This window comes from Hemitrygon akajei, chromosome 7 (genome assembly GCF_048418815.1).
Source record: "Hemitrygon akajei chromosome 7, sHemAka1.3, whole genome shotgun sequence".
Classification (NCBI taxonomy): domain Eukaryota; kingdom Metazoa; phylum Chordata; class Chondrichthyes; order Myliobatiformes; family Dasyatidae; genus Hemitrygon; species Hemitrygon akajei.
Genome location: NC_133130.1, coordinates 171,157,738 through 171,175,838, shown reverse-complemented (window position 1 = coordinate 171,175,838; position 18,101 = coordinate 171,157,738). Strand labels below are relative to the sequence as shown.

The 18,101-nt window shown below is 43.2% G+C and overlaps 1 protein-coding gene across 1 annotated transcript in view; it reads right to left on the bottom strand.

Moving 5' to 3' along the window:
* LOC140730164 (uncharacterized) overlaps positions 1-18,101 on the bottom strand; it is a 28,470-nt gene continuing 10,369 nt past the window's right edge. The window contains exons 4-9 of the mRNA XM_073050290.1: positions 12,811-12,908; positions 8,100-8,180; positions 3,263-3,382; positions 1,697-1,846; positions 1,574-1,621; positions 1-81 (exon numbers count right to left, since the gene is read on the bottom strand). Of these exons, the coding sequence (XP_072906391.1) occupies positions 1-81; positions 1,574-1,621; positions 1,697-1,846; positions 3,263-3,382; positions 8,100-8,180; positions 12,811-12,908 (578 nt within the window). The remainder of the gene's footprint in view (positions 82-1,573; positions 1,622-1,696; positions 1,847-3,262; positions 3,383-8,099; positions 8,181-12,810; positions 12,909-18,101) is intronic.

Below are 18,101 nucleotides of genomic sequence, written 5' to 3'. Positions count from 1 at the left end.
TTATGGTTCTTCATAGGTTCCAGCAATCAGAATGGACTCCACAGAGAAAAACTGACAACTCGAGATATTGTCCAGTCTCCCCTAGAGAAAGAGAAGTAATCATTAAAAATGTATCTCCATGTTCAAAACACACTGGTAGTGAGGAATGCCAGAATTATCAAGTATCGATGATACATTGCAACTTATAATCAGTTTTCATTTAAGAAGTTAATGTAAGAAGCATTCATTTTCTATATTTCTGTGAGATTTGTTTTCTCACTGAAATATCATTGGCAGCCACCGCTGCCTATAAGGAGTTTGTACATTCTCCCTGTGATCACACGGGTTTCCTCCCACAGTCTGGTTGGTAGATTAATTGGTCATTATAAATTGTTCTGTGATCAGGCTAGGATTAAGTTGGGGGATTGCTGGGTGGTATAACTCAAAGGGCTGGAAAGGCCTATTCCTTGCTGTACCTCAATCAATAAATAAAAATGTCTGGAAATGTATCTCCTGTGAGATACACTAGTGATATTAAACCTGATTCTGAAAGAGTGGTGAAGGTAGTGTTTGGCACACTGGTTTTCATCAGCCAGGGTACTGAAGATAGATTTCTGGATTTTGGGTGTGACTGACTGTGGTAGTGATCTTCCATCCAGAACACTGCAGATCACGTGCCACTACAGCTGAGTGGCCTTCTTGCCAGTTCCCAGGGCAGTTTAGAGCTGACCACTTTGCGTACGTACATACAGGCCGTACATTTGAGGATGGCAAATGTTCTTCCCAGACGGATCTCAGTGAATCAAAAAATTTGCCATCCCCAATCCTAACTTAATTCTCTGACTTCTATCATGAAAAGTGAGTGAAGATCTGTTCCAGGCCAGCAGTCAATGCCTATATTGTCCCATTAAACCAGCTTCAACTTGTGTTATACAGCACAAAACAGACCTTTTGTCCCAAATGGTCCATGTAGACTACAGCATCTTCCCTCCTGGTCCCAGTTGCCCATGTTTCAGCCTATAAACCTCCAAACCCTTCCCCTCTATGTACTTAACCAGATGTCTCTTAAATGTTACAATTGTATCCCCTCAACCACTTCCTCTGGCAGCCTGTTCCTTGTACTGAATAGTCTCTGTGTAAAGAAACCCCTCAGGTTTCTTTTAAATCTCTTCCCTCTTGTATCTGCACCCTCTTTGAGGAGAAGATATTGACCATCCACAGCCCTCATGATTGTACAAGGTCACCTCTCATTCTAGCGGAGGTAACCTCTCGCTATCACTCGGCCTCTAGTCCAGATATCATCCTTCTAAACACAAGAGATGCTGGAAGTCCAGAGTTCACACACTTAATGCTGTGGAACTCAGCGGGTCAGGCAACCTTTCTGGAGAGGAATAAGCAGTTGTATTCCAGGTTGAGACCCTTCATCAGCATCCTTGTAAATCTCTTCTGTGCCCTTTCCTGACTGAAGATATCTTACCTTTAACAGGGTGACCACAAATGTGCACAACATTCCAAAGTACTGTGTACAATAGTCTAGACATCCAGTGTTATTCCTGTTTGTAATTCAGCCAAAGCACAGGCAGGAATGCATTACCTCTAATACCCGCTTACATTGTCCATCTTCACAATCCCACACACGAACCTGGTTGAATAGATCACAATTAGTCAGCCTGGATGATTACATACCATAAGAATTTCAGTTTCATTTCAACCTTACCGTTCCATCTTCTGCCGCTGTCATCAGGAGAATTGCATCCAGAGAGAAGGAGAGGGCCAGGAGGCGGTCGCTGTGCTTTTCCAGGAGAAAGATCAGGGTCCCATTCCTTGGATCCCATACACGCACAGTCTTATCCCAGGAACCTGAAGCCTATGAAAGGATACTTCAGATGGAATACGGTTTTGATGCAGTTCACTCAAGTATTTTAAACTATCACGTATATTTTTTTCCTAATTTGCCTTCTTGATCATATTCAAAGTGCAACTTTAAGGTTATTGTCATTCAACTGTACACTTGTATACGGCTAAATGAAACGATATTCCTCAGGCACCAAGGTGCAAAACTCAATACATATATCACATACAGCACATAAAATAATATTAATAGATAATTTTAAAAAATCAGTAGCTGTACATTGATGACTCAGAGTTAAATTTACAACAGTATTAGTGCATCGCTGTTGCAGTTTGAGGCTTCGGAGGTAGGAGTTCAATTCCAGTGCTGTCTGTAAGGAGTTTGTCTGTTCCCCTGGTGACTGCGTGGGTTTCCTCCCGGTGCTCTGGTTTCATCTCACAGTCCAAAGTTGTACTGGTTGGTATAACTGACCATTGCAAATTGTCCTGTGGTTAGGGTTAAACGGCTGGGCTGCTGGACGTCGTGACTTGTCGGTCCTGAAGGGCCTGTTCTGCATTGTATTTCTAAATAAATAAATAATAAAACTTCTGGTGTGGACTGGGTGGTAGCAGGGTGTTCAGAAATCTCAGCCTGGGGGAGGAAGCTGTTACCCAGCCTGACAGTCCCTGTTCTTAGTAATACACACAAAATGCTGGAGGAACTCAGCAGACCTAGTCAGCATCCACAGAAAAGGCTAAACAGTTTGTGTTTCTGGCCAAGACCCTTCCTCAGATCAAGATCCTTGTTCTTATACCTAGTGAAAGCAGCTTATTTCAGTTGATTGATAGAGGGGGGATGTTGCTAGGCAACTGTTCTCTTTAAAACCTAGACTAAAGTAGCCTGATGTAACCTGATGGCATGAACATTGACTTCTCTAACTTCTGTTAATGCCCCTCCTCCCCTTCTTACCCCATCCCTGATATATTTAGTTGTTTGTTTTTTTTCTCTCTCTCTCTGCCCATCACTCTGCCTGTTCTCTATCTCCCTCTGGTGCTCCCCTCCCCCTTTCTTTCTCCCTAGGCCTCCTGTTCCATGATCCTTTCCCTTCTCCAGCTCTGTATCACTTTTGCCAATCACCTTTCCAGCTCTTAGCTTCATCCCACCCCCTCCGGTCTTCTCCTATCATTTCGCATCTCCCCCTCCCCCTCCTACTTTCAAATCTCTTACTATCTTTCCTGACGACGGGTCTCAGCCCAAAACATCGACAGCACTTCTCCCTATAGATGCTGCCTGGCCTGCTGTGTTCCACCAGCATTTTGTGTGTGTTGTTCTAAAGTAGCCTGGCTTGTATTGGAACCACGGCACACATTGGCTTCAGCCATTGTGCAGGTGAGGGTGTGTCTACTTGTTCTAATATCTGTTGTTTCTACTGAATTGTACAGTTCAACTTACCAGCATCCCAATGTTAGAGAAGGCAACACAACTGATGTTGCCCGTGTGGCCATGCAGAATCACTTGCTGTGTGCTTTGTAAACTCCAGAGGATTACTTTAAAATCCCAGGATCCAGTGGCCTGTACAAGGAGAACAATTGTTTACTCAAACACACTCCCTGGTCCTGAAAACTGAGTCATAGAGCACTACAACACAGAAACAGGCCCTACTTCCCATCTTCCCTCATCTGAGACACTCCCCACCCAAGCCATGCTCTTTCCTCGCTGCTGCCATCAGATGGATGGTACAAGAGCCTCGGGACTCTCACCACCAGGTTCAAGAACAGTTACTACCCCACAACCAAAAGGTGATAACTACACTCACTTGCCCATCCATTGAGACGTTCCCACAACCAATGATCTCACTTTCAAGGACCCCTTATCTCAAAATCTCATGTTCTTGTTATTTATTGCTATTTATGTTTGCATTTGAACAGTGCACTCTTCTGTACTCTGGTTGATCTTTCATTGATCCTGCTATAGTTCCTGTTCTATAGACTTGCTTGCAGGAAAATGAATCTCAGAGTTGTATATGGTGACATATATGTACTTTGAACTTTGTACTTTGAGCTAGTCTGTATTCTGAATAATCTCATTGATCCCGCACTTGAACCATAACCCTCCGTACCCCTCCCAACCATGTACTTATCCAAACTTCTCTTAAATCAAAGGTTCATTTATTATCAAAGTATACAACTCTGAAATTCTTCTTCTCCAGATAACCACAAAAGAAAAGAATGGCAGCATGATCATCGACCCCCTAATCCCTCCCCCTTGCACAAAAAAATGAACAATAACTGAACAGGCACATCGACCCCCAAATCCCCCTTCTCCCAAAAACAAAACAAAATGAAAGATAGGGAGAAAAACACAGAATACAAAAAAAACCCATAAGACTGAAAAAAATGTCCACAGTCCAAGTCCACATCCAAAATGCAGAAAACCTGGGCAATGTTCTCACATTCTCCCTCCCTGTAGCAGAGCAATCTCACCAGTGATAAAAAGACAGTCTCCCCTCTCCATAGCAAAGCAATCTCACCAGTGATAACATTCAGTAACATTCTTCTCCCAATGTTTTGCTTATTTATTTCCAATTTTCTGGTTAAAAGTGGACACTGCACTTTTCCCTGGATTAAATTGAGATTCTCACCCTGCAGTGTCATATTTAGAATGTTCATTTTGTCATACAGATTGGCTAAGGTATGCAACATCTCCACACAGAAGTTCAATGTTGTTTCCCAAGCTCTTGTTGACTTTGAGCAAAAATTCAACGGCAGTGTCAAAAAGATCAAAGAAACGTTTTAAGCTGCAGCCTTTTGACAGCCAACGCACGGCAGTGAGAAGAAGCAAGCATTCAAAATTCATTGTTATCTTGGCAAAACTGGTGAAATATTCTGCTATTTAATGGATGAGCTTTAATTTTGTTGATAACAGATATTACAAGAGTCATGCTTGATAGAAGTCATTGGCTGCAGTTTTTAGCTCTGAGATGTTGACAATGAATTACACAATGGATTGCACACAGACTCGGAATTTCTTTTTTCATAAATGCCACTAAACCGGCATGGCAACCTGTCATTATATGGTGCTCCATTTGTGGCACAAGAAATCATGTTCCAATTTTATCCTCAATATACATTTTGAGCTTGTCGTAGATTGGTTCACTATTGATATTTGTTTTTAACTTTTTACATGAACTTTTCCCTTCATAAATGTTTCCATTTTTGATAAGCCATACATATGCCAATAGCAATGTCTTGTTGTCTCGCACAAATGATTCATCCAGTTGTATCCCAAATTCTGTTTTTTGTAACTCTGTGCATGGTTGGTACTCAATATCTTCACTCATTTCGTCACTATGACGAGTTACAGAATTATTACTTTGAGGAATTGATTTTAAAATACTGGGATCCATTTTGAGAACAGTGGCGAGCACTTCTGATGCAACAGGTATTATTAATCTTTCACCAATTGTATGAGGTTTTCCACACTTTTCTATCATTTTAGAAATGTCATAAGCAATGAGACCACTATCAAGGTCATTTTTAGCTTTCTTGGCAAATGATTTGAGTGGACAATGCTTTTCAAATGATTCTTTCATCCTCTAGAACTCAGTAATACCATAAGTAGACTTTTCAGCATGTCCTTTATGGAAGTGTTCCTGCAATATTGCTGGTTTCATGGCTTCATTAGACAGTACAGTGTTACAAATAAGACACATGGGGTGTCACTGATCTGACGGGAATGGAATAAAATCATACTCCAGGTATGTGACATTGTATTGACACACTTTCTGTAGTTTCTGTTTCCTAGCCAGATTAGAATCAAGGCTTCACCTCCGTCAGACTCATAGAGATCATGCTGTACATATTTATCCATTATTTACGGGGCTAAATTAAAGTACAAAAATTAACACAAACAGGGAATGCCTATCGGATGTTGACGTCGCCAGCCGGTTGACACGGTCATTCAGGTCTCGTGCTTCAAGTTAGTGTGCTGCTTATCATCACCCCCCCCCCCCCCCCCAAGAATCCTGAACACCTCCCCTCCCCGATGACTTCTATTTCCCTTAACGCCGTCTTTGGACATGTAACCGCACCCTTGGGGGGGGGGGGGGCGATACAATTGCTGTTGGGAGTCACTGATCTAGAAGATGTCAACTGAATGAGCTTTGTTTTCAGGCGCCATCTTGACCAGAAGAGGTCACATATCTCCCGGTCAGGAGGGGGGGATTTGGGGGCTTGGTGTGCCTGTTCTGTTTTTGTTTGTTTTTTTTGTGGGGGGGGGAGAGGGGGATTTGGGGGTCGATGTGCCTGTTCCATTTTTGTTCATTTTTTTGTGCGAGGGGAGGGACTTGGGGCTTGATGATCATGCTGCCATTCCTTTCTCTCTTGGTTTCATGGCTACCTGGAAAGTAAGAATTTCAGTATTGTAAAAAGTTGTTGTAAATGCTGCAATCTTCAAAAGGCGATGCCTCACAAATGCAGCGTCTATCATTAAGGATTCCTATCACCCAGAAATGTCCTTTTCTCATCAAGGAGGAGGTACAGGAGCCTGAAGACGCCTACCCAATGTTTTAAGAACAGCATGTTTCCCACCGCTATTAGATTTCTGAGCGGACAATGAACCATGTACTCTACCTCACTGTCTCTTTTTTGCACTATTTAATTAATTTAATTTTTATATGCATATTTTTATTGTAATTTTTATTATGTATTGCAGTGTACTACTGCTGTAAAATAGCATATTTCATGACATATGCCAGTGACATTAAACCCAACTCTGACCCTGATTCTCAATCAAACCCGTATTCACCACTTCCGCTGGCAGCTTATTTTACACTTGCACCTTCCTCTGAGTGAAGAAGTTGCTGGTGAAAACAATTACTGGCAAACGTTGAACAATTTCATTGGATTATTTTCTAAATGGAGAGAAAATTCAAAAACCCAAGGTTCTAAGGGTTTTGAGTGTCCTTGTGCAGGATTCCCTGAAGGTTAATTTGCAGGTTGAGTCTGTGGAGAGGAAGGCAAATGTGATGTTAGCATTCATTTTAAGAGGACTAGAATATAGAAGCAAGGATGTAATGTTGAGTCTTTATAAAGCACTGGTGAGGCCTCACTTGGGAGTATTGTGAGCAGTTTAGGGCCCTTCATCTAAGAAAAGATGTGCTGACGTTGGAGAAGGTTCAGAAGAGATTCACAAAAATGATTCCAGGATTGAAAGGCTTGTCATATGAGGAGCATTTGACGGCTCTGGGCCTCCGCTCACTGGATGAGGGATGAACTCATTGAAACCTATCAAATGATGAAGGGCCTCAATAGAGTGGATGTGGAGAAGATGTTCCTATGGTGAGGGAGTCTAAGACCAGAGGACACAACCTTAGAATAGAAGGACATCCTTTAAGAACAGAAATGAGGAGGAATTTCTTGAGTCAGAGAGTGGTGAATCTCCTCAGCTGGCTGTGGAGGCCAAGTCACTGGGTATACTTAAGGCAGAGGTTGATAGATTCTTGATTGGTCAGGGCATGAAGGGATTCCAGGAGAAGGCAGGAGATTGAGGCTGAGAGGGAGCCATGATGAAATGCAGAGCAGACTCGATGGGCCAAATGGCCTAATGCTGTTCCTATATCTTACGGTCTTATAGTTTAATGAAAATGTGGCTTAGTCTTTCAGATGTGCATAAGGCATTTTAATTGCAGGATTTTTATTTTTTCATGTCTTTTTTTGTCCTGATTAATTCTGGGCCCTGGGTGTAGTTTCTGAGGCCTGGGCAGATTCTTCATGAGTGATTGGCCCTTGGGCTGGTGGACAGAACTGCTGTGTACTTGTGAACTTGGAGCCCGATCTGTGGACAGAATTGCACCACTTAAAACACCAGCTGTGTTTTAATTCCAATTCTTTCATTCATCCCCAATCCCGTATAAATAAGATTAGCTTTATTCATCGTGCATACACCGAAACACTCTGTGCAAAGCGTCATTTGTGTCAAATCTACCCCTAACCTGTATATATGAGAGGAAACCGGACACCCAGAGGAAACCCGTACAGCCACGGACAGAACATGCAAACTCCCTGCAGACGGTGGTGTGAATCCAACCTTGACTGGGGGTTCCTGGCTTGCACCATGCATTAGCGATTTTTATTACCTATTTTCTTATTTAAAATGTTTATATTGTTATATCTTCAACCTTTGCACACTTTCACCGGTATTTAAAGGCTTCCAGCTTTCACTTGGTTAAAAGATGCTGTAGATGTGCAGTGGGGTGTAACGGGAAGCGGGTTGGAGGAAGTCAGCTCACCAAGTATTCTCCATGGTATGAAAACGCGCAGGTTTTGATGACGTTGTGATGCCCCAAGAGTTTCTTCAAGAATTGACCTAGCTGCTTAACGAGAAAACTTTAATTACGTTAGAGTTATTCAATGAACCTTAGTTTTGTATACGGTGACATATATGTACTTTGTGAATAAAATTTGCTTTGACTGGGGCAGAGTCAGTAAAGCATTAACCTCATAGCTGTTTATTACACAATCTCGTTCCTTTATCAGGCGAGCCAATTCAAAGTATCTATTACTTTAACGTCACTGTGCCGCTTGAGTTGATACCAACATGCGAAATCATACCCTCGAGGGTTTAGAATGAAAACCAAATTGCTTAGTTCAATTTCCAAAACGTCCCAGAGAAAGATCCCAAGGTCCCATGTAATATGAATAAAATATTCTCTGAATTGGTCTCTGTAAAGGTGTTGAAGGAATTTGTGCTGTTGTTCTGTTTTTGAAGCAGCGCGGCAACGAGCCCTTCCCGTCCAACCAGCCCGTGCTGCCCAATTGCAACTTTGGACCGTGGGAGGGAACTGGGAGAGTGTGCTCTGTCCCAGGGTTGTGCTAACCACTACATTACTGTGCTGCCCATAGTCACAAAGTGAGACGAAATAAAAACCAGTCCTCCCTGGGTTACAAACACCCAATTTATGGACACTTTGTAAATACGAATGAGTTTTTTTTGGGGGGAGGGGGTGGATGGGAATGGGTGCAACCGTTGCTCCGGGGCTGTGGGCATTTTTTCCTGGCATTTCCAGTGCCTTCTCCCTCCCATCCTACCTGAGTCAGCTGGGATCAATGCTCTCTCTAAGGTGTGCGCATGTGCGTACGCACACATCTACTTTAAACTGCGCTCAAAAGCTTGTCACCCTCCATCTCGTTGACATGTTCAGTATATTTCAGGATCGGACGCCATCACATTTCTTTTTCCGGTTTCTGATGCGGACAGTGTTGACAACGTGGAGTTTGCGATGATTTGTCTGCAGATTTTAGAATTGGCTTACTTATATACTTTCCTTTGGAAGAAATTATTCAGTGTGCACATGTCGTTACCACTGGGCAGAACAATTGTACAGCACTAGATTGTGCACACAGGTCATTACAAATTCGAGAGAACGCTGGCTGGGATTACTGAGTAAATAATCCACTGAGCCAGTGAGTCCGGCGGGCAGCCAGCCACACCCACTGCACCCGTACATTCCCGTCACCGCTGTTTCTGGGACCCTTTCAGTTGTGTATTTAATGTTTCAGTAATATTTGAGTAATATATTGTATATATATTGGTTGCTCAAACATTCTTGTTTGTTTAAATAATTTATTATGGGTTATATGTATAAATATGTGAATTGCATGTCCCATGATGCTACCAAGTGAAACATGCATGCCTCGCTTAGAGCAAATACAAAGTTAGACTCACATTTCGGACCCCCGTGTCTTCCTTTGAATTAGTTTAATGCTTTAAAGTTACGAAACATAACCGCCTCCTACACACTGCTGTTCATTTCTGACTTCATGCATTATTTAGAATTTAAAGCAACAAGCCCTTCTGGGAGAATGTTTCTGCACTGCCTGATTGCACCCATGTGACCAATTAACCTACTAACCTGTGTGTGTTTAGAATGTGGGAGGAAACCAGAGCACCTGGAGGAAACCCACATGGTCATGGGGAGAACATAGAAACTCCTTAGAGACAGCAGCGGGATTGAACCCGGTTACTGTCGTTGTATCGTCTTGCCAGCGGCTATGCTACTGTGTCACTGTCAGGAATTGAACCCTGTCAAAAGCTAGGGTTGTTTTGCAAACCAACGACAATTGTAAGTAAAGTGTCCACATGGTCGCTGATCAACTATTGTCTTCCATTGTGGAGTACCCGATCAAATTCAAACCCCATCACCTCCCTCTAGAACAACACACACAAAATGCTGGTGGAACACAGCAGGCCAGGCAGCATCTATAGGGAGAAGCGCTGTCGACGTTTCGGGCCGAGACCCTTCGTCAGGACTAACCGAAAGGAAAGATAGTAAGAGATTTGAAAGTAGTGGGGGCGAGGGGTAAATGCGAAATGATAGGAGAAGACCGGAGGGAGTGGGATGAGGCTAAGAGCTGGAAAGGTGATTGGTGAAAGTGATACAGAGCTGGAGAAGGGAAAAGATCATGGGACGGGAGGCCTCAGGAGAAAGAAAGGAGGGGAGGGGAGAGCACCAGAGGGAGATGGAGAACAGGCAAACAACTAAATATGTCAGGGATGGGGTAAGAAGGGGAGGAGGGGCATTAACGGAAGTTAGAGAAGTCAATGTTCATGCCATCAGGTTGGAGGCTACCCAGCCGGTATATGGCCTGCTGTGTTCCACCAGCATTTTGTGTGTGTTGTTTGAATTTCCAGCATCTGCAGATTTCCTCGTGTTACCTCCCTCTAGAAAAGCTTTTATGGAGTGGCGGGATCTCAGAGCGGAGTACTCCTGCAGGAAACAGCGAGCACTCTATCTGGTGTATGGGAGACCACAGTCAGTGCAAATGAGTAACATCATCTCCCGCACCCCTGATCACTGTTCCCTCGAAGCTGTGCGCCCGCGTACACGGCCTTGGTTTGCTGCACAGCTGCAACTGGATGCCGCTAGGAAAGCGCTTATAAAATTAAATGTATGACTTTTCAATCCTCATTCTAAATATTCATTGTTGACATATTTAAAGTGCTGCTCAGTTTTCAGGCCATGTAAAAATTTCCTGCTCAGCGGAGGGGTTGGACCTTGCAGCTGTTAAAAAGTGTGGCGGGAACATTGTCCCTGACTATCAGCACTGGCGCACCTCAAGGATGCGTACTTAGCCCACCGCTCTGCTCCTTCCACACTCGTGACTGTTTGGCCAGGCACATCTCAAAAGGCATCTATAAATTTATCAATGACATGGGTGAAATCCCACATATCAATGAGAAGCTGTACAGGAGGAAAGTAGGCTGATTTTGATGAGCGGTGTCGCAACAACCTTGCACTCAATGTCAGCAAGACCAAGGAGTTGACTGGGGACTTCAGGAAGGGAAAGTCATGAGAACTGTCCTCGTTGAGGGGTCAGCTGTGGAAAGCGTGAATAGCTTCAAGTTCCTGGGTGTCTACATCTCCGAGGATCTATCCTCTGATATAACCAGGAAGAAGGCGCAAGAGTGTTTGTGCTTCATGAGGAGTTTGAGGAGGTTTGGTATGTCATTAGAGACTCTTTATGAATTTCAATAGAGATCACGCTGACTGGATGCATCACTGTCTGGCATGGAGGGTCCAGTGCGCAGGATCACAAGAGACTGCAGATGGTTTGTCAGCTAGCTTCATCACAGGCACAGACCTCCCTGTCATTGAGGACAGCTTCAAAACTCGATGCCTCGAGAAGTTGGCATTCAATATTAAGGACACTGAGAATCCTGGACATGTCTTCATCACTACCATCAGGGAGGAGGTACAGGAGCCTGAAGACCCACACTCAATGCTTCTTCCCATCAGATCTCTGGACGGTCCATGAATCCGTGAACACTACCTTGATACCATGTATTTATTTCTGTAACTTATAATAATTTTATGTCTTTGCACTTTGCTGCATTAACAATGCTCAATTGGAGCACAGAAAACAGACCCTTTGGCCCAACTGCTCCATGCTAACTCTACCACTTCTCCGGGCAACACATTCCAAAGAGAGACCACCCTCTCTGTAAAAAAGTTGCCCCTCATTCCCTTTTTAGGTCTTTCTCATGGATCATTCAGCACAGGAGCAGAATGAAGCCATTCAGCCCATCAAGCCTGCTCTGCCATTTGATCTTGATTTTCTCTCTCAACCCCATTCTTCTGCCTTCTCTCCGTGACCTTACACACCCTGACTAATTAAGAAACTATCAGCTTCCACTTTGTATACCCAGTGACTTGGCCTCCACATTTACCGAAGTGTTATAAACAAAGGGCCTGAAGCATCCCAAATCAGTGATAAAATGACAGGGTGGGATAAGGGGCAGATTGATAGATGTGTTATGGGGGTATCGCACTGACAGACTCTACAGATGAGAGTAAAAATCTGCTGAGGGGATCTCCAGGGTCTCCCTTCCTCCCTATTTGTGACATTTACCACGAACATTGCAGACTAAGGGCCTGAAATAATGTTGAGGATCCCTACCACCCATCCCACAATCTCTTTGACCCACTACCGCCAGGGAGGAAGTACAGGAGCATCAGGACAAGGGCTGCCAGACTGGGTAACAGTTTCTTCCCTTGGGCTGTGAGACTAATGAATACCCTGCCACCACCAAGGTCTCGTCACTAGGGCAGCGAGCTGTTTACTGTTTACCTGCACTGCACACTGCATGCATTTGAATTACATTTTATTAACTTATTTGTGGTGATACCTTGTTTTATGCGTTGTGTGTGATATATGTATTATGGGTGCACTGTGGTTCAGAGGGACACTGTTTTGTCTGGTTATATATATATGGTTGGGTTGAGTTATTCCCCAATCTTGGTAATTTACTTGCAAATGTTTTGTCACCTGATGAGGATATATCATCAGTTCACTGCTAGCCGTGGTGTGTCCTCCAAATGCTTGGACACTTATCAATCAGCTGATTGGCTGTCATTCAGAAACTCAATTGTGATGTACAGTCAGATGACAATAAACTTGAACTTGAGAGATTGGGTACTGAATGGTGGGAGGCCCACTAACCTTCGGCTCCCACAGGATGACCGTGTAGTCCCAGCCTGCAGACGCAAGCACCTGTGAGTCGTTGCTAAAGGCCACGGTCTCCACACTCTTGCTGTGACCTGAGATTGAGAACAACATCACTTATTGAATCGAACAATATTTTTCATTGACACTGTGTTTTACATACAACAGCAAAATTTCATTTGTCAGATTTAAGCTTATTCTCTGTTACTTGTAATTTTCTTTGATCAGTGGCACGGGGATGACAGAAAACTGGAGAAGTATGGTATGAGAGAGGGAAGGGCTAGCTTGATCTTAGAGAAGGTTATAAGGTGGAAGAGGGGCATCTTGGGTTTCCCATCCAAAGATCCCTTGAAGTCACTGCACACATTGATAGGATTGTTAAGAAGGCATATGATGTGTTGGCATTTGTTGGTCAGGAACTTGAGCTCAAGGTAATATTGCAGATCTATAAAACCCTGGTTAGACCACACTTGGAATACTGTGTTCTGCTTTGCTCACTTCATACAGGAAGGGTGAGGAAGCTTTAGAGAGGGTGCAGAGGAGATTTAATAGGATGCTGTCTGGATTAGAGAGCATGTCTTGTGAGGATAGATTGAGTTTTTCTCTTTGGAGTGCAGGATGACGAGAGGTGACTTGATTAAGGTATACAAGATAAGAGGCATAGATACAGTGGACAGCCAGAGAAATTTTCCCAGGGCAGAGATGGCTAACATGAGGGGCATAATTTTAAGGTTATTGAAAGAAAGTATAGGGGATGTCAGAGATAGGTTTTTATACACAGAGAGAGGTGGGTGGGTGGAACACATTGCCGGGGTGGTGATAGAGGCAGATGCATTAAGGGCATTTCAGAGACTCTTAGTGAGGCGCATGGATGATAGAAAAATGGAGGGCTATGCGGGAGATTGATTTTAGAGTAGGTTAAAGGGTCAGCACAACATTGTGAGCTGAAGGGACTGTACTCTAGCGTATTGTTCTGTTCTATGAAAATAAGGTCAACACAGGGTTTACAAGGACATTGCCTGGATTGGGGAGCATGCCTTATGAAAACAGGTTGAGTGAACTTGGCCTTTTCTCCTTGGAGCGACAGAGGATGAGAGGTGACCTGATAGAGGTGTACAAGATGATGAGGGGCATTGGTCGTGTGGATAGTCAGAGGCTTTTTCCCAGGGCTGAAGTGGTTGCCACAAGAGGACACAGGTTTAAGGTGCTGGGGAGTAGGTACAGAGGAGATGTCAGGGGTAAGTTGTTTTTACGCAGGGAGTGGTGAGTGCATGGAATGGGCTGCTAGCAACAGTGGTGGAGGCGGATACAATAGGGTCTTTTAAGAGACTTTTAGATAGGTACATGGAGCTTAGAAAAATAGAGTGCTATGGGTAAGCCTTGTAATTTCTAAGGTAGACATGTTCAGCACAGCTTTGTGGGCCAAAGGGCCTGTATTGTGCTGTTGGTTTTCTATGTTTCTACAACATTGTGGGCCTGCACTGTGCTGTAGTCTTTCCTGTTCTTTGTTTTGGAGTTTTGAAATCACCGCACATATTCATGTCAAATGTTCCTGGAGCTGCCCAGTGTCTATGTCCAGGGTATCAGTTCGCATCAGAAGAATGCTTTTATGTTCCACGTGTAACATGTCTGAAAGCAGACAGGTTCGAATAAATGACCTCCCCCTTTACAAAAGATCACAGTGAGTTCTATATAGAACACTAATGCACAGTACAGGCCCTTCAGCCCACAATCTTGTGCCGGCCTTTTAAGCTACTCTAAAATCAATTTAACCCTTCCCTTCCTGAGGGTGGCATGGCCTTACCTAATTTTCGTTTATACTACTGGGCAGCTAACATTCGTTGCACTATCTTCTGGTCTTTTTTTCATAGCCAGTCTGATCGCCCTAATTGGGTAGCAATGGAGCTGAATTCCACTAAAGATCTATCTATTTCTGCACTTCTTGGTTCTGCACACCCTAGTAGTTTGTCTAGACTAATTGTTAATCCTCTTGTTAGACATACTTTGCCAATATGGGCCCAGTTTAGGAAATTTTATGGTTTCTATGGTTTTTCCCTTTCTAGTCCTATCTTACATAATCATCTTTTTCTACCTACTATGTATGATTCAACATTCTATGATTGGTATAGAAAGGGCATTAGGCATTTTGAAGATCTTTTTATCGATAATCGCTTCGCATCCTTTCAACAGCTCTCTGCTAAGTTCAATCTGCCTAATGCCCATTTCTTCAGATATCTCCAAATCAGACACTTTATCAATCCTTTAATTCCCAACTTCCCTGAAATGCCCGAGAAAAATGCTATGGATTTCTTTCTTTCTATTAATCCACTGGGTAAAGGCTTAATATCCTTTATCCGTGATAAATTAGTATCCTTACGGTGTGCCCCTGTGGATAAAATCAGAATGGCTTGGGAGCATGACTTAAATATCATTTTATCTGATGAGGTTTGAGACTCAATTCTCAAATCGGTTAATTCAACTTCTCTTTGTGCTCGCCACTGTCTTTTACAGTTTAAGATTGTTCATAGGGCCCATATGTCCAAATCTAAATTATCTCAATTTTACCCTAATATTAGTCCTCTTTGTGATAAATGCAAAAGTGGCGAGGCCTCTCTTATTCATATGTACTGGACCTGTCCTAGCTTAGAGAAATTTTGGAGAGATGTTTTTATAACCTTATCCTGTATTATGAATCACCACTTAGAACCTAACCCTTTAATTGCTCTGTTTGGTTTCTTGGGTGAGACAGATATACACTTGAGTTCGACTAAATGTCGAATATTATCTTTTGCTTCTCTCCTTGCTAGATGTCTAATCCTCCTTAGATGGAGAGATGTTGCCCCACCCACGCATGCTCAATGGCTTAATGATATCATGTCCTGTTTAGACCTTGAAAAAATCCATTATTCAATTCTTAATTCGGATATAAAGTTTCATAAGGTCTGGGGACCCTTTATTGAGTATTTTCATAATTTTCCTCTTAATTAAGTTTTTTTTTCAGTCCCTTGCTTTCAGCTCTTTTTTTTTGGTAGTAGGCATTATTATCTTCTGTTTTCAAGTGTATTTACAGTTTTGGGGGTTTGAATGTTCTGATTTATATTTTCTACATTTTGTTTTGGTTGGTCTGGAGTTTTTTTTTGTTGTGGGGCTTGGGGAGGACACTAACTTTACATGACTTAAACTTGGGTGCTTTCTCAATTATATTATTTTGTATTATATTACTATTGTATGTTTATCTTGCACTGTACTAATTTTCTACTTTGTTTTGGGTTTTTTTTTGTTTGTAGTGTTGTAGAAAATGCATTAAAAAAATCAATTAAAAAAACCCCTTCCCTTCCACATAGCCCTCCATGTGCCTATCCAAGAATCTCTTAAATGTCCCTAGCGTATCTGCCTCCACCACCACTCTTGGCAAGCATTCCACGTATCCACCGCCCTCTGCGTAAAAAAAAAACTATTTCTGACACCGTCATTATATTTTTTCTGCAAACAGCTTGAAATTATGCCTTTTTGTGTTAGAAATTTCCACCTTGGGAAAAGTCTGACTATCCACTTGATCTATCTTATCAGCTTATACACCTCTATCGAGTCACCCCTTATCCTCCTTCGCTCCAAAGCGAAAAGCCAATATTTGCTCAACCTATCCTCATAAGGCATGCACTCCAATCCATCTTCATGGCTTAAATGAGAATATGATAGAAAGGGTGCAGAGGAGATTTACAAGGATGTTGCCTGGATTGGGGAGCATGCCTTATGAGAATAGGTTGAGTGAACTCAGCCTTTTCTCGTTGGAGCGACGGAGGATGTGAGGTGACCTGATAGAGGTGTATAAGATGATGAGGGGCATTGATCATGTGGATAGTCAGAGGCCTTTTTCCCAAGGCTGAAATAGCTAGCACAGGAGGGCCCAGTTTAAAGGTGCTGGGGAGTGGGTATAGAGGAGATGTCAGGGGTAAGTTTTACTTACGCAGAGAGTGGTGAGTGCGTGGAATGGGCTGCCGGCGATGGTGCTGGAGGCGGATACGATAGGGTTTTTTAAGAGACTCCTGGACAGGTACATGGAGCTTAGAAAAATAGAGGGGTATGGGTAACCCTAGGTAAATTCTAAGTTTGGCATAGCTTTGTGGGCTGAAGGGCCTGTATTGTGCTGTAGGTTTTCTATGTTTCTATATTTCTATGATGTAAACTGATATACTGTGCTGAATCTAAAGTCAGGTTGGTTTATAAAGTTCAAAGTAAATTTATTTTAGAAGTACATACACGCCAACAGAGTTCATATGTGTCTTGTGGACATACTCAGTAAGAGCATAATAGAATAATAACCATAGTAGAATCAATGAAACTCAGAGGAGGTTAAGGGTCAGCACAACATTGTGGGCTGAAGGGCCTATACTCTAGTGTATTATTCTTGGGGCATTCTACCAGTGTGCACAAGACACAAAGTGTGCAAATACAAAAAGAAAGAAATAATAATAATAAATAAGCAATAAATATCGAGAACATGAGAAGAAGTGGAACAGTCTATTTTATCTAATGTAGTTAAATTTCACATCAGCAATACAAACAATTTGATTGGCAACAGTCCTCATGATTATTTTTGACAAAAGAGTAGCTTGTGGCGACCCACTTTCTGCGCAGGCGAACCGGCTCACAAATAGCCAGCGCGCGGGGGGAGACTTTGGTAATGCACCTCTGATGTCATTTCCGCCCGGAGAGGGCAGGCGCTAGGGATTAAATGCCAGCGCTGCGAAGTTTGAATAAACTAGTCTCCAAACAACTTACTGACTGCGTGTCGTCTCTAGCTCTGTATGTAGTACATCGCTACATTGGTGACCCCGACGGTCCAAACGGGATTTGGACCAAAGATGACCGACTCTTCATCTGTTCACGCAGTTTCACTAAAACTGCCGACTTTCTGGACGCTGCGACCACGTGTGTGGTTTAGCCAAGCAGAAGCCCAGTTCCAGATTCGGCAGATATCCTCTGATTCCATGCGTTACTACCACGTGGTGAGCGCCCTTGACCAGGAGACGGCCACCCAGGTTGCGGATTTCATACAGTCGCCCCCGGAAGAAGGCAAATATGAAGCATTCAAAGCGCTGCTCATTGAGACCTTTGGCCTCTCACGGCGTGAGTGGGGTGCCCGCCTGCTTCACCTGGACGGTTTGGGAGACAGACTGCCGTCAGCATTGATGAACGAGATGCTGGCCCTGGCTGACGGACACAAGCCCTGCCTCATGTTTGAGCAGGCGTTCCTAGAGCAACTGCCCGGGGACATACATCTGCTG